Consider the following 16,104-nt stretch of genomic DNA (forward strand, 5'->3'; position numbering starts at 1 on the left):
GTCGTTATAATCTCTTTTAGTTATAATCTTTTTTCTGGTGTATGTTAAAGAATTGCAATATTCCTGTACAATTGGTTGTAATTTTGGATACACTGAAACCTCCATTTACGAACCAAACCGGGGGTTCGTAAATTGAATTAGTTCGTAAAAAAAGTGTTCGTTATTTGGGATTTAGTTCGTAAAAAAAGTTTGCTTCACATTCTTATTAATATTCGTTGGTTGAGCAATATTCTCGATAACCCTGACAATATGGGTATTTTTGGAACAGGATTGACAAGTAGATGCTGAAAATGGACAATTGGAACCATTTTGAAATCCAATATGTCGACTTCTGGTTGAGCAATATTCTCGATAACCCTAACAATATTAGAGGTGTGCGCCACGCCGCCGCCGCCGCCTCGCCGCGCCGACCATTGCATGTAAATATAGTACTTTACCTGAAATCGGCGCGGCGCACACCTCTATACAATATGGGTATTTTTGGCTTGGCAAGTAGATATTGAAAATTGACAATTGGAACCTTTTCAAAATCCAACATGGCGACTTCCGATTGAGCAACATTCTCGATAACCCTAACAATATGGGTATTTTTGGAATAAGCTTGCTAATGTGGTTTTCGTTTGAGGCGAAACTGAGTCAGTTCCTAACCCCAACTGCTGTCAAAATGTATGAACTGACAGCGGTTGGGGTTAGAACCTGACTCAGTTTCAGGTTCAAGCGAAATCGCCATAAGTAAATGCTGAAAATGGACAATTAGAAACTTTTCCAAGTTCAATATGACGTTTGCCGGTTGAGCATTATTCTTGATAACGAACAATATGGGTTCTATTTCCGTCATGCACTCGTCAACCCTATCCCGAAATACCCATATTGTTGAGGTTATAGAGAATTGGATTCCAAAATAGTTCAAGACATCGATTTCCGTTATGCATTATCTTGGATTCCAAAATGGCTCCAGACATCGATTTCCGGCATGCACTTGTCAACCCCATTTCGAAAATACCCAACTTATATAAGTAACAATTAACTAAGAATATATAAGTATATAATTTCATGCTGTAATGTACGAACTCAAACTTTCTAAAAAGTGTTCATTATTTCGAATTTAGTTCGTAAAAAAAGTTACATAAATCGAATATTACTTAAAAAAAGAGTTCGTAAATGGAGGTTTTAGTGTATACGACTGAATAATAGCGTGCATGTGACATGGTATACCGATTTGCGATTTGAATTAATGGTTCTTTAGGACCTTTGGCATATTTTTTTAGAACTCCATTAATATCTTCATAAAAGAACAACGAAAAGGCCCAAAGTGGGCCAAAGTTTTTACAACATTGAACGATGTGTAAAAGTAAGTGAACGTTGTAATTCATTTCATCAATCGAGTAAAATATTTCAAAATCTTTCACGTACTTTTTCAACTGTATATCGCATGCGTTTAGAGTATTCTCTGATAAATTAGGCTGAAGCAGTTGAGCTATTGATGTAACAAGTACTCTATGATGTTTATACTGTTCGTTGGGTAAATACGGTTTCAAACAAATAGAACTAAAGTGTAACAACCATTGCAACCATTCGTTGGCTTTCCATGTGTTGCGTTCGCTTATTTTCCTTGTCGTCCTGGAAGCTTCAGTGAAAGGATGGATGCCGCATAATGAACTATCGATACAATGAAGCTTATTTTTAATGTAATATGATGTACTCGGTTTCTCGAACCATATCCTACATAACTGTTTAACAACTCCCAGTAAAACACTGTGTATAAAATCGACTGGACATTGATTTACAATATCGAACGACGGTATGAGTATTACAGATGATACACCTTTAACTCCGTTTATCGGCATGGTTCGGGAAATGCTGACGGACATGGCGCGCAACGTATCTTTATAGTTACGTGTCTGTACTTCTTCAAGGTATCCATACTTCACTTGATGTCGGGTTGTATGACCAGGGTGCAAACAGAAACTACATCCATCGTATCCATTAAATTGCTTGAATTTTTGTAGTTTGCAGCGAGCCATTGTATCAACACAGCATGCTACGGTCCTAATTGTGGGTACTTGAATTGATCCAACTTGAAGCTCATCCGAGTAGAGCTGTTGCAGTGTTATGAGAAATGGTTTCATGAACACATCCAAGTCAGGTTCTCCTTTATGAAGCCACAACCCAACAACAAGTGCATTTTTCCTCAGGAAACGCAAGTTGGGTGGCAAGTCATTCACTGAAGCAATTATGGGCCACAAAGCTCGCTTCATATTAGAGTTGAACATTTTTACACCATCAGTATTAAAGCAAAGTGATATTTCATTTGCCTTCGTTTTAATGTTAACAACAGCTGCATTCAAAATATCAGTTATATCCGATGCGGCGAGTATTTCTTACTTGTAATTCTGAATCTGCTTCCAATTTTTTTGTAGTATATCTTTTAGGTTGGATCGAAAGTCGAACATTATGAAAAAGAACAGCTCTATCTCTTTACAGTTGTTACAAACAATTTTGTTTACGCCTAAGTACAATCCACACTTATCGCATACATAGTGTCGGACATAACTACCTCTAGAAAAGACTTCCTGAAATTGATGAAATGTGTCTGGCAGGGCGTTTGATCCGATTATTATGTTAAGCATCTGAAGAATGTCAGTAAGTGTAATGTTTGTTAAATTGTGTTTCATGAACATGACTTCAAGGCGGGTAACTTTCAGGTATGGATGAATGGGTACTTCCATGTTATCATTTTCCTGTAACATACAAACATTTATAAAATCTGCAATTGTTTTATATGCAAGTTATAACCATCGAGTGAGTATTGTCGTTTTCGACGAAATTGCATGAGCTATCCTCAAATTCATAAGAATTCTCAAACTCTGCCTCAATGTTTTCCTTATGATTCGTAAGTCGAAGGGGTTTTTTTGGTCTGTTATGATCCCTTTGTTTATATTTTCAGGATGATTACTATCCTGATTTTGTTCGCAGATGCTACTTGCTATAGTGCTCGTATCATTCAATATCGTGTATTCGTTCGGTGTACATTCAGTTTCGCGGTGTTTCTAAAAATATTTTAAACAAACTTTGGTATATGTAAAGGGTAGTGTGTGATATAAATACCATGGAGCTAGTCATTTCATTTCTGGTGAAATAATTCATACTATCTACAAGGTTTGCTTCCACGAATTGTAGAGCCCGATGATCCGGACTTTGGCCGCTGCAGCAGGGTTCAAATATACTCACGCCTGTATTCTCGCGCAGAGTACATTCAGCAGTACGATGTTTTACCTGAAAAAAAGATTGAATCACAAATATATATATATATATATATATATATATATATATATATATATATATATATATATATATATATATATATATATATATATATATATATATATATATATATATATATATATATATATATATATATATATATATATATATATATATATATATATATATATATATATATATATATATGTATATATATGTATATATATATATATATATATATATATATATATATATATATATATATATATATATATATATATATATATATATATATATATATATATATATATATATATATATATATTCAAATTGATGTTTGAAATAATGCGGTATACATACCCGTTTGAACCGATGCACATATGGAATGTTTCTGTTTAAACAATATAACTTGCTCATTCGTGAGCTTCGCATCTTAAAACATTTATTTGTTTATCCAATTTTTTTCACGTTAACTTTTTTTGTTTATTACTTTTGACGTTTCTCGGGTGTCGTCAATGTGCGACCAGGGTGGCCAGATAGAATTTCTTAAAATCGGTAGGGTCACTAAAAGTTTATCGGTAGGCCGGGTTGTTGTCCCAAAAGCGTAGTGTTGACATAGAATTGTAAAATACTGAAAACTAAGATCTCAGACCAAATCCAACCCAAAAATGAATGTTGAGTAGGATGTGTCCAAAATCAATAAAATTCGGTAGTTTTCGGTAGGGATAACAAAATATCGGTAGTTTTCCCTTGGTCCTCTGTGAATCGATAGGGAAGACCAAAATCGGTAGGAATGCGAAAAAATAATTGCATTTAAATGGAAATTCGTTATAGTATCAGGCAGTGATCTGACTATGAATAGCTCTTAAGCGCTTCCATGTTTCTTTAATGAATTGTAGCATGGTAATATCAAACCACATAACAACCCAATGATTTTAAGGAGTATTCACAACTTTGAGAAATAATTATTTACTAAATGGTCTCGAGCACAGCCCAATGCGTTCCTTTCCGTGCTGGATTGATCCGGAAGTACCGTTGTAGCCAACAATTCGTCAAATCCCTCAATTTCTTCTGGTGGCATCCCTTCCTTGACATCGATAGCAATGTTATGTAATACTGCGCACGCAACAGTAATAAGCTGAACTGTTGATATTTTCACTCGCATTCCTAATGCAAGAATTGGAAATCGTCGTTTCAACACGCCATATGAACGTTCTACAACATTTCGGGTACGGATTAAACTTTCGTTATATAGAGCTTCAACGGAAGTGTTACATCGAAAAAAAGGTGTCGCCAAGTACTTTGTATTGCGATATCCAGAATCACCAACGAGTATAAAGTTGCTATATTTCCCCTCCTCGAATTGCATCTTTAAAGTAGAATTATTAAAAATTTATTGGTCGTGGGATGCCCCAGGCCACCTTGCGACGATGTTCAATATTTTTAAATTCGCCGAGCTAACTGTCTGTACATTAAGCGAAAACCAAGATTTACGATTCCGGTAGCTCTCAGCTTGGTCACCACCAGGTGATTGTATTTTGATGTGTATACAATCGATCGCACCTATTGTTCTCGGAAATTTAGCAATAGCGTAGAAGTCACGGCTTGCTGCCTGCAGTTCACTCTGCGTTTGTGGCATCTTTATAAAGCGTAAGTACATTTACGCTAAAGCAAGCGATACACGTCGAATAATACGGCATACAGATGAAATACAAACACCGGAGAAGTCCGCAATTGCGATTTGCATTGATCCTAAGGCATAAAACCGAAGTGTGATCAATAATTGCACCAACGGCCGGATGTGTCGAGATCTACATTAAACATTCAAATTATTTTCATTTTATTAATAAACTGGTTCAAATACCTGGTTTCATCAATTTCCAAAGATGAACGAATAATTTGCAAGATCATCATTACAGTGTTCTTTTGCAAACGGAATCTCATGAAAAAGTCCTCGTCGTCCCAGTTGTCAATGTTGATGCGAACTTTCATTTTATATTGGCGACGAGCCAATTGAAAATAGTTTTCCTCACTATCTTCATCGATATCTTCCCAAAATCTCCAATGTGGCTGTTCCCAAATATGTTTACGCCGACTATACATTTTCTTGTTTGAAAATGTTTGGCGAACGAAGAGTGAAATGCTACACAGTATAGTGAAGAAAATGAATATCTTTACTTAACGAGTTTAGCGTCGTTAAACCACCTCATAGCACCGCTTAAATTAAACGTCGCTTATCCTAAACCCGGCTTAATTTGAACCTGGTTTAGACGCTAAGCGAACCTGAAGAAATCGAAAAAAAATTAAACCTGGTTTAAAATTTCGTTAAGCCTGGTTTAAAAGTTAAGCGAGGGTGAAGAAATCGGCCCTTAGTCTGGAAAAAATTACCTAACTGAAGCATTTCCTAACATAAAAGAAAACAAAACCAACTTTTAAAAAATTAATTGAAAACCTTCTACCACTGCAATGCATGTGCCTTAAAGCGTTTTCGTTTTTTCTTGGTGCTACACCGGTGTAGTGCAAAAAAGGAGATAGACTGATTACACCCAATTTAAAATGAGGGTAGCACCAACTTCACCGGCATTATAAAAAAACTAAAACGCCATTGGTGTCATTGCTTAACATTTAATGTAACTCCTTCAGGCAGTTGATTCGTTGAAGTTACTATTTAATCGCATCAGGAAATAATTCATCCAATGCAACGGTTTACCATGTTACTGTGTGAATAGCCAGCATTAATCATTGCATTAAGCAATACGCGGAAAAATCTAGAACATGAAAAATAAATCGTTAGTCCCGGTATAGATTAACTTGATTTTCAACTTACAATCTTGCTAAGTTCTGATCTTATTTTAGCTGATACCAGCTACTCTGGGAGATGTCTTACGTGACCAAACTTCGCCATCCTGGCTGTGGTTGTAGAGACTCGGATCTCACAGACCGAGTAACTCTTGTACGACCGCGCCGTACTACTCCATATATCCGAAGGCAAGATGTAAGATATATAAAGCGGGTAGGCAGCAGCTCGCAAGCAGCGATTAGACCCGTCCATCCCAAAAGCAAGGCTCATTTTTCGGACGTGACAGTCAATACACCAGCATAAAGTCTAATAGCCAGGTCGGATCCGCCACAGGAGGTCACGTAAAATTGAGAAACATCTATCTGAATCCTCCTGTGAAACAAATTACATGAAAAGAAGACCTAGGTATCTTAAATATTTACTTACCAAAGATTCTGAGGAGAATTTTTTTCAAATCCCGCGAACACTAATATTCAGAGTCAATGGATAAATACAGAGATGCGTGGAGAGAATTCAAGTGAATCTGGATTCTAGCCAAACATTTAAAAAAGGGCCCATCTGCAAATCGTAAATATTTAAAAAATTGCAAAAGAAGGTTTGGTCAGATTCATAATCCTATTTGGAAAATTTTTATTTCGTTTGATTGCGCATATTGCTTCTACTTGTATACTGCCCATGATCGCAAAAGAGGCCCATAAAGATAGAAAATCCCATAGAAAATGGGACAAATGTGCGATCATGTGCAGTATAACTCACATAAAAAAATACTGATATTATTATTAATTAAGTGAAATCTAATTTGATGGTCAGGTTAGCCCTATAGAACATCGTTAAATCAGATTGGCCCTGTATGTAAATTATAAAAAAATTGGGCTAAGAGCAGTTGTGATTTCGATTAATTCATCACTGAGAAAAATGTAAACGTTATGCTTATTGATTTTACACATAGATTTTTGCAATTAGTGGTGGCATATAGACACTATTTGGTGGCACACAAACCTAATGTGTGTATTTACAAGAAATATTAGTCTTACATCCACATTTCATAACTATAAGGCACATAAAACCCGATTCTATAATAATAAGCACATATAACATATGTGTGTGCGTACATAGTTTATACAGTTGACAAATCGAAGGTATGTGTGCGCGTGATAACAGCATTTCTTCTTCATATGAATTTTAAGTGGTTTGAAGCAAATAGAATTAACGTTTGGATTTTTTATCAGTGATTGAGTACGTGTTACTCTGCTGTTGTAAGCCTTTTACAATAAGTTATAATACAACAATACGTTATTGTGAACTTCCCACCAACCTGGACTCCGAACTTTCGAAGTGCGAGTGATCTCAAAACTGCGAGCTGTCAAAACACATGTATTTCAAGTGATAGAGATGGTACTTTCATAGACAGACCAGTCGAACTAACTAGTCTATGAGAAGAATTTAAAAGAGGAATGGTAAGTGCGCAGTGCGGTTAGAATCCAGTTTTTAGTACCACAAGCAATATAATCCTTTTAAAATAATTGTATTGCTAGTTTGGCCCTTTTCAATCCGTTAGGCTCTTTTGAAATCAATTAGGCCCTTTTATAATCAGTTAGGCCTTTTTGGAATCAGTTAGGCCCTTCCATAATCAGTTTGGTCATAAAAATCAATTAGGTCCTTTTATAACTTGTAAAATCGTTATCAAAATTCTTCATAATCAAATGTTGTGTTGTGTACGTGTTCGGGTAGATATTTTTTTTATGAAAAACGTGAAAATTCGATTTGTTTACATTTTACAGTTAGGCCCTTTTCAAATGTTTGGATAGGATTGTACTACACTGATAAAAATCGACACGCTTCATTCAAGTGATTCGACACATGATAATCCAACAATAATCGACATCATGATTTCAAATATCATCAATTCCAAATCCGAAAATCGTACACTTCGAGTCCGAATGTTTTATCACATTAACATAGTAAGCCGCAGCGCATAAAAAATTCATGTATTTTTCTCTTGATTTCAATATCATGAAAGTTGAGATTCTAGTGATTTATCTTTCATTTTGCACCACTGTTTTCTAACAGTGTATTTAAATGAATGACACTTGAACGTTACACGTGTAAACACGGTAAACACTTCGATCAAAAGCGTTGCTGGAGGATGATTGCCGACAACTGATAAAACTAAAATGGCAGCAGCAAGAGGTTTCAATTTTGTAGATACAGCGAGGAATACGAGCGATAGGATCGAAAAATCCTGATTATTCGTACCGTCTACCCAAGAAAAAATCTCATGAACTCGGACGCCAAAAGAAAGTGCTGATGGTGTGAAAGCAGATTCAGAATCATTCCATCTGATGATCGATCGGAAAAATCAAGCCATCCAAGGAATTCCTTCTAGGTACATATATCACTACTATACAGTTTTCTTCTGTTATTATTCTAATTTATAATAATTTATATATATATATATATATATATATATATATATATATATATATATATATATATATATATATATATATATATATATATATATATATATATATATATATATATATATATATATATATATATATATATATATATATATATATATATATATATATATATATATATATATATATATATATATATATATATATATATAATGATTACAGTCGTTTGCGATTATCCAGCAGTTGAACCGTGAAAATGAATTCGAAAAAATTGAATCTATTTCGCCATCTCAGGAAGCAAAATTGTTGCCGCAAATAATTCACATCAAAGAGACATTTGTCAGCAAATAGATTATGCAGACCATCGCCGTCCAAATAAAATAAGGATCCAGCCCCTGTATAGTAAATGGATTCTGGTTGAAACAAAAGATGCAGCAGATTAATGAACGAAAACACCAAATTGAACGGCAGCATTGAGAAGATCCTCAAGGGTTGCTCACGTCGGCGGATCAAGCAGTAGTACAAAATCAACAATAAAGACGGTGCCGGGAAAGGCAGAATTCCGCTCTACCCAGGTGAAGCAGTCAAGGTACTGATGGATTTGAAGTGAACGTAGTTAAGTATTCTACAGTTAGGTTTCATTATGTTTACTGAGTATTTTTTTAGACTTTGTCTGTGATTCCGAGCAGCTAGGGGTAGGCGACATCAGATCAGATCAGAATCCATCACAGATTAAGTCATTTGCGACTAAGAACGACTGTCTAAACAACAACCAACAGTAAATCTAACGGTACTCATTGAACCAGTCCCCTCTGTACAGGGTGGTATCCGAGGCTGCCTTAAAAAACAGCAACTTGATAGCCAAGTTCATCATTCAAGTTCGCAACAACCAGAGATTTTCTCTCATCTTTAACAAAATTCATCTGCGACAAGGAGTAGGTGCAAATCCCTCTCGTGAGCCTCGTTATGGTTGATTTAACTACTACCAAGAGCGACATGATATGTTGGTTCCAATCAGTACTAGATTGATGGAGGTCGGCAGTTACTTGGTGCCCAGAAATTTCACGAATGCAGTTTGGTTTACAGTGTCCATGAAATGAACCATAAAAATATTCGATAATCAATGCATATAAACTATTTCAATTTACTACACCTGCACTGATTCAACAGTTGGAGAAATGAGTCTGACATGTTCCCGGTGGAATTCGGGTCTCCGGCGACCCCAATCAATTGCTCTTGACCGAACCATTGAGGAATCTTTTGATTGATGCATGATGGGTCTCTGGCAAAGTAAAATATTTAATATAGATACAAACATGCACGTAAAACTAACAAGCTTTTTTTCAGACTGAGCCTGCAGAAAACGAAAATGATTCAATGACCGGTTATTGGTTAATTCCCATACGACCAAAGATATGAAATGTTGGAATTCTTGAACATAAACTTTACACAATCGCTTCTGGAAGTTCGTTTGGGTGTATGGAATGTATGAGTTAAACTAATATGCAACTTCGAGATCGTAAAACCATAAGACGCAATGTTCTTTCGCTTTCCTAATACTTGCGTAGGTTCACATAGTATTAGGCCTGCAGAGTTGCTATGAAAGTACACAAAATTCTTAACTCTAAACTAAATTAAGCCAATAAAAACAACAGATAAATTTGAAGTGAATTTGTTTTGATTTAAATTAGTAAAACGTAATTTGAAGTCAAAATGGACGTCACTTTAATTTAAAGTGCTGTGTATTGGAAATGAGGAATGACGCGTTGGCAACCATGAACGGCCAATTTCTTCACCTAGGTGAAAACCGGTTTTCGGCTGACTAATAACCAGCAATATAAAAACTGGTTTTCGGCGAAAACCGGTTTTCATTCAATGAAGAAATTGGCCGGAAGTGTTTTCCATTCGGATGTGATGTGATTACCACTATGCGCAAATCGAAGTGTGAAACACTTGATAGTAAAGTGTGTAGTTTTTTCATAGAATGAATTTTATTTGACAATTCTCGGTACTTTGTTTATATTGAAGTTATGTGTGTTCAAATGCAACAGAAGAACATCCGTTGCACTCGAACACACGTAGCTGACGAAGTAAACAAACCACGCAAACCACCGACATTAACTTTTCGCATGTAAACAATTAAATATGTCAAACCCGGGAAAATTTAGCATATTTTTGAGCTCTGTAGAAAAGTCTTGAATGCGTAATACGGTGCGCGACTTGGCGGCGGATGACGAATAAGTCAAGATACTCTCCAGGTGTTCGAATTTGATTGAAACAGATGATCGATTGGATCCATTGTTTTCGGATCGAATAAAACTTTTGGTTTAGGGGTGGAGATAGCGTAGTTGGTAAATCGATTGCCTTGTACGCAGCTGAAGAGATTTCTCTAACCCGACAAAGAGGCGAATGACCCTAAGGTTAAAACCTCTATAATCAAAAGAAAAAAAACACTTGGTTTCAGCCTCCGCGCATCTCTATATACAAGCAACATCTCTGCTAAACAACAAATTGCTGGGCACACTCGAGCATATACGGACAGTGATGGTAGAAAATATTAAAGTATTATTGCGCACTTCCCACCAACCTGGACTCCGCACTTTCGAAGTGCGAGTGATCAAACTACTACTGAAAACTGCGAGCTGTCAAATCACATGTATTTCAAGTGATAGAGATGGAATTTTCATGGACAGACCAGTCGAGCTAACCAAAGAGAATAGGGAAAGAGACGAAGAGTGAAAATCAGTCAAAACGGCAACACTCCCTTTATGATGATTTCAACACTAGAATTCTGGCAACCGCTTCCACAGGCAGCACTTTAAATGACTCCTATTATATTTTGAAAACAAACCGTATGTCGATCGTTGGATTTGTTTATCAAACGATGCGCATTTCGAAACAAAGAGATGAAATAATTCTAAAACTTGTTTTTACTCATACATATACTCTAGAATGCACCTCACAATCACGATTGAACCAAATTCTGACGAAAATTGAAATTTCTTTTTTAATAGATGTTCAATACTTATCTCCTCCAACTCAGGCATGAGTAATGTTTATTTACATTGCACGATTGGTCTGCTCAATAAGGTATTTTTGGCTTCACACTATTCGTCTCTTTCCCTATTCTCTTTGGAGCTAACCAGTCTATGAGAAGAATTCAATAGAAGAATAGTAAGTGCGCAGTGTGGTTAGAATCCAGTTTTTACTGCCACAAGCAATAATCTGTTTCGAATTAATCTTATTAGATTGCTGAATGCTGTATTTCTGAAGGCAATTTACCATTTACAACAGTAAAAATTGTAAACAGTCTTAAAAGTATATTAAATAAAGAGAAGTCCTTTGTTCAGAAAGTCTGCATTTTTATTGTAAATTATGTCAAACTTTTGTTTTGTTGTAATAATAACCGGCTATTAGGAATCATAAAATCATCTGTCGAATTAATTTCAGGGCGCCTGATCTAGGTAATAAGGTACTCATTGTTAATTTAAATATATTCAACGAAACGCTGTTTATTATATTTTTTTTTTCAAACGAACATTTTTAGGTTTGTTTAACAGCCAAAGAAACATCGATTTATATTTTTCCATTGCTGTTGAAATAATTGCAGAATCTATCACGAATATTCTTTGCAGTCGCAGTTCCATTTCTGCTCATTGTACCTCTAATACTCATGAGATTGGGTTTGCAAGTGGATTCATCATTCGAGGTGCTGCAGAGATACGAGTTTGTATTTTCTTTTGCCAAATAGTTGTGCAGATAACACGCCGCCATGGTCACTTTCGCAGCCTTTTCAGGATTCAAATTAATTGGCTTTTGGAATATTCCGAATCTGGATGTAATTATTCCAAACACGTTTTCGATTGTTACACGAGAAGTTGAGAGTCTCTCATTGTATACTTGACGATAACAATCCAACGATTTTTGAGAGTATGGTTTCATCAAGTTCGAATCCAAAGCAAAAGCTTCGTCACCCACAAACACAAATGGAAATTCCTCATTAGTTAGAGGTAACGGTGCGGGATTCGGTAGGTTCAAACTTTTTTCACGTAGGAGTTCGCCGAATTTCGTATAGAAAAGAACGCCGCCATCAGATATCTTACCATTCATGCCAACGTCGATCATCAAAAATTCTTTTTTAGCGTTTGCTACTGCCATCAGCACAATGCTATAGAATCCCTTATAATTATAGTACTGAGAACCGGAATCATCTGGTTTGCGAATGGCGACATGCTTTCCGTCGATGGCCCCTACACAGTTCCAAAATCTGTGCAATGTTCCAAAATCGTTGGAAATCGTCTCCCATTGCTGAGGTGTTTGGGGAAACTGAGAAGAGAAAACATCATCAACATCAATCACCACAAATGTGTTTTTTGTCAATAGAATACACCTTTTCGTCCTAGAAATGGTTTTAACTTACCTTGATATAATCTTGAAGGACGTATATCAATGCTTCACACGTGTTTATAATTGCTGCACTTATCGACGCTGGAGACATAATTGCAGAGAATTTTAAGTCTTCAAAACTTCTCCCAGTCGCTAAATATCTCAGCGTTAGTGCAAGCTTCTCGTTGGCAGGCAAACTGCGTCGCATGAATGTGTCCTGTTTTGTGATGAATGGGCTGACTAAACTTAGCAGCTTCATGAACGTTTCTTCGTTCATGCGGAAGTAATTTCTATAATCTTCTTTCTCTTTTAAGCTTATTTCCTTTAGTAAAACCACATGCGAAAAATTTTCTCGTTTTTTCAACCATTCCTTCATCCAGTATCTACGAGCTGTACGTCGCTCTGATCCAAGAGCTATAATTATAGCTGCACAAGCTTTTTTACGACAATCCATTTTTGGGACTCGACGCAATCGGTTTGAAAAGAAAACTGATTCTGATTTATGATCATGAAAATGCAACTGTGTATTGACAAAATTATTGAACGTGTAAAGGGCTAAAATATTGACGAGAGGATTGACGTATTGCAGCAATATCGTCAATACTGTGTATTGACAAAAATATTGAACGTGTAAGGGCCGCTTTATGGTCGGTCCACAATAAACAGAATCAATTTCATTCGACACAATTTCGTGATAGTCGAGTTTGTTTAATTTGTTGGTGCTCCATGGTGTAAAGTTTTTGTTATTCACCGACATGTCCAAAATAACACATTATTTTCTTTAATTAGCTATCCAATATTTTCGCTTTTCTAACAAATGTCTCAAAATTGAGTCATGCAGTACGGTATCTTCCTAGAGAAAATCCTAAGAGAAGAGACGACAACAGGCTTCTTGCTCTTCTTAATTTTCTCGACTTGGCCCTGCCGTAAATCTGAAGACAACAAGCGTTAATCGTTGCCAGATTCCCTTTGAATGCTTCTTACAATTGCCGAAAATAATTGTATTGTTTATTATTAATTGTACCTAAAAGATCGCACCTCTACCAAGAATTTACAATGCTAGCTGCATTTAAAAATTAAATTAAATATTTATTCATGTCTCTCTTAACAATACACGTAACTATATCGTCATTCAGGTCTTTTATTCAATTTGCACGAAATGTTGATGTGTATGAAAAATAGCCAGAATAGATTCAGCAGCACTGTTTTCCATCCCGATTGTAAATATAATGAACGCTCATTACGGGCAAAATGACCAATCAGAAGCTGGTTCAATATTGAGATTAGGACTGGATCAAATTAGCTACGCGATTGTCTTCTCTTCTCTTATGGCGATTTCGCTTGAACCTGAAACTGAGTCAGGTTCTAACCCCAACTGCTGTCAGTTCATACATTTTGACAGCAGTTGGGGTTAGGAACTGACTCAGTTTCGCTTCAAACGAAAACCACATTAGAGAAAATCGAGCTTCGAGCAGCGTTGGAAGATTTATCTGGAATTTTCCAGATTTTTCCCAACTGAACAGACATTCGTTCAAGCAAGACATTTTACTATATTTTTTAAATTTTGCCAGATTTTTCCATATATTCAGAATTCTACGTTACACTCTAGAGGAAATGCCATTATGCCAGATTTATCTGGCACAGCTTGAGTTTTTTTAAGCTTCCAGCAAAAAGACAAACCTCTCATTCTACCAAATTTACAAATTTTGGAAATCTGGGTCAAATTTTCCTAAACAAAAATCGAATAATATTCAAAATGTATGTCAAATTTCGATGAACTTGAGGTCGTTGTTGAGTGACAGATTTTGCCAGACATTTTTATTTGAACTGCCAGATTTTCTTTGAAAAATAGTGGCAACCCTGGCTTCGAGCAAAACAAGCAGAACAATTTGAACTGTCAGTGGGGCCCATAATTTGTGTGCCCGCTGAGATGTTGACTTATGTCAGTTCAATACAAATGGGATAGAGGTGCCATATATGTGTACCACAGACTCTATAGTTATAATCTCTTTTGACTAACTACTTTATTATCCTAAAAAATTCAATTACATATATTCCATAAAGTTTTTGCGCACACGTGATGCCCAGAATTGTGTTCTATTAAAAGTATGCACACTGATAAAAGGGGAAATTTAGTTTCTTTTTATCATCAAACAAAACAGCAGTCAGGAACAACAGCAGTGGCGACTAACGACCTTGGCAAAAATGTACCTGTACTTTTTTATCACCGGCTTCTATTTATTTGGTAAAACTTTTGTGCTCCGTACAATTTGTAATTAGCAGTGTGTCTCATATTATGCTCAATTTTCTCTGATAAGTGAGAAACATAAATTTTAATAAATAATTAGTGTTAAAAGACCAAAAATGTATAGATTATGATAATGAGAGTGGCAAATATATTATGGATGTGAATCAATGTGCTTTGAATGTATTATTTTATGTTGAATATTATTTTATAATGAAATGTGATTATAGCGAAAAACATATAAAAATATAGTGTTAAGATCGCTTATTTTGGGTACCGAAGAGAGGAGAAACAAGCAGTGGTTCTTCGTGTAAAATGAAAAAATTCACTTTCAAAGGAGTTTTTGATGGTTTTCGAAGTTCTGCGGTGATTCCACCTTCTTCTCTAGGACCAGTAAGAATTTGCCAAGAACAAGAAATTCAAGAGACTTTACGACCGGAGCATTTTCAACTACGCAAGGTAAGTCATTATTTGTGTTTAAGGTGTGGTCGTTTTAATTTTATCTGAAAATGACAATCAAGAAAACCAAACTATGCATGTAAGTCTCCAGTGATTTTCGGCAAGTTCGAAGGCGAATAATCATTCAGTTGCATTCAGTCTTGTTCTGATTTGCGAAGGATTACATTTTCGAATGAATTTGATTTGTATTCGCAATAACAAAAACAAGCGGAAGTCGGACTCGATCGAATCATATTCGTCGACGAATGAATCCGTCGTTAAATGTACACCTCAGGAATTTGATCACGGGATTTTGTTTCTCAGCTATTTCAAATTGGAGATGGATTTTTGATTTTCCGTGACGGAAAACAGTCTACACGGAAAAATAACATTCCCGTAGTGTATTGTCTGTTTCGAGATAATTAGCATTTCTTCGAGTTGTTGCTATATGGGGAACACTCAAGTGCAATCGAAACAAAAACACACGTCAAAATGTTTTCTCACTCGCACTGATGCAAATTAAATGGGCGCGTAATTAAACGCACGGC

The 16,104-nt window shown here is 35.8% G+C and overlaps 2 protein-coding genes and 1 long non-coding RNA gene across 7 annotated transcripts; 1 reads left to right on the forward strand and 2 right to left on the reverse strand.

Moving 5' to 3' along the window:
- Positions 1-480: 480 nt before the first annotated feature.
- On the reverse strand, positions 481-6,860 carry LOC131694850 (uncharacterized). Of its 3 annotated transcripts, XM_058983355.1 has the most exons (6): positions 6,491-6,860; positions 6,092-6,436; positions 3,625-6,032; positions 3,109-3,276; positions 2,797-3,050; positions 481-2,741 (listed from the first exon to the last, which is right to left on the reverse strand). In XM_058983355.1, the coding sequence occupies exon 6, from the start codon at positions 2,271-2,273 to the stop codon at positions 1,143-1,145; it is 1,131 nt and encodes a 376-aa protein (XP_058839338.1). In that variant the 5' UTR covers positions 2,274-2,741; positions 2,797-3,050; positions 3,109-3,276; positions 3,625-6,032; positions 6,092-6,436; positions 6,491-6,860; the 3' UTR covers positions 481-1,142. The 3 variants fall into 3 exon arrangements, with proteins under 3 accessions (XP_058839338.1, XP_058839340.1, XP_058839339.1); XM_058983357.1 differs by having other exon boundaries at positions 2,797-3,276; positions 6,092-6,370; XM_058983356.1 differs by having other exon boundaries at positions 2,797-3,276; positions 6,092-6,422.
- Positions 6,861-8,078: 1,218 nt separating this feature from the next.
- LOC131694848 (uncharacterized) lies at positions 8,079-10,121 on the forward strand. 3 transcript variants are annotated; one of them, XR_009306549.1, is made up of 4 exons: positions 8,079-8,450; positions 8,728-9,099; positions 9,154-9,777; positions 9,835-10,121. It is a non-coding gene; the product is annotated as an uncharacterized LOC131694848 (long non-coding RNA). The 3 variants fall into 3 exon arrangements; XR_009306551.1 differs by having other exon boundaries at positions 8,731-9,099; XR_009306550.1 differs by having other exon boundaries at positions 8,782-9,099.
- A 1,822-nt stretch (positions 10,122-11,943) lies between these two features.
- LOC131694849 (putative nuclease HARBI1) lies at positions 11,944-13,749 on the reverse strand. The gene is made up of 2 exons (XM_058983354.1): positions 12,908-13,749; positions 11,944-12,813 (listed from the first exon to the last, which is right to left on the reverse strand). The coding sequence occupies exons 1-2, from the start codon at positions 13,628-13,630 to the stop codon at positions 12,064-12,066; spliced, it is 1,473 nt and encodes a 490-aa protein (XP_058839337.1). The 5' UTR covers positions 13,631-13,749; the 3' UTR covers positions 11,944-12,063.
- Positions 13,750-16,104: the final 2,355 nt, after the last annotated feature.

The sequence above is a fragment of the Topomyia yanbarensis genome, unplaced genomic scaffold, assembly GCF_030247195.1.
Source record: "Topomyia yanbarensis strain Yona2022 unplaced genomic scaffold, ASM3024719v1 HiC_scaffold_17, whole genome shotgun sequence".
NCBI lineage: Eukaryota > Metazoa > Arthropoda > Insecta > Diptera > Culicidae > Topomyia > Topomyia yanbarensis.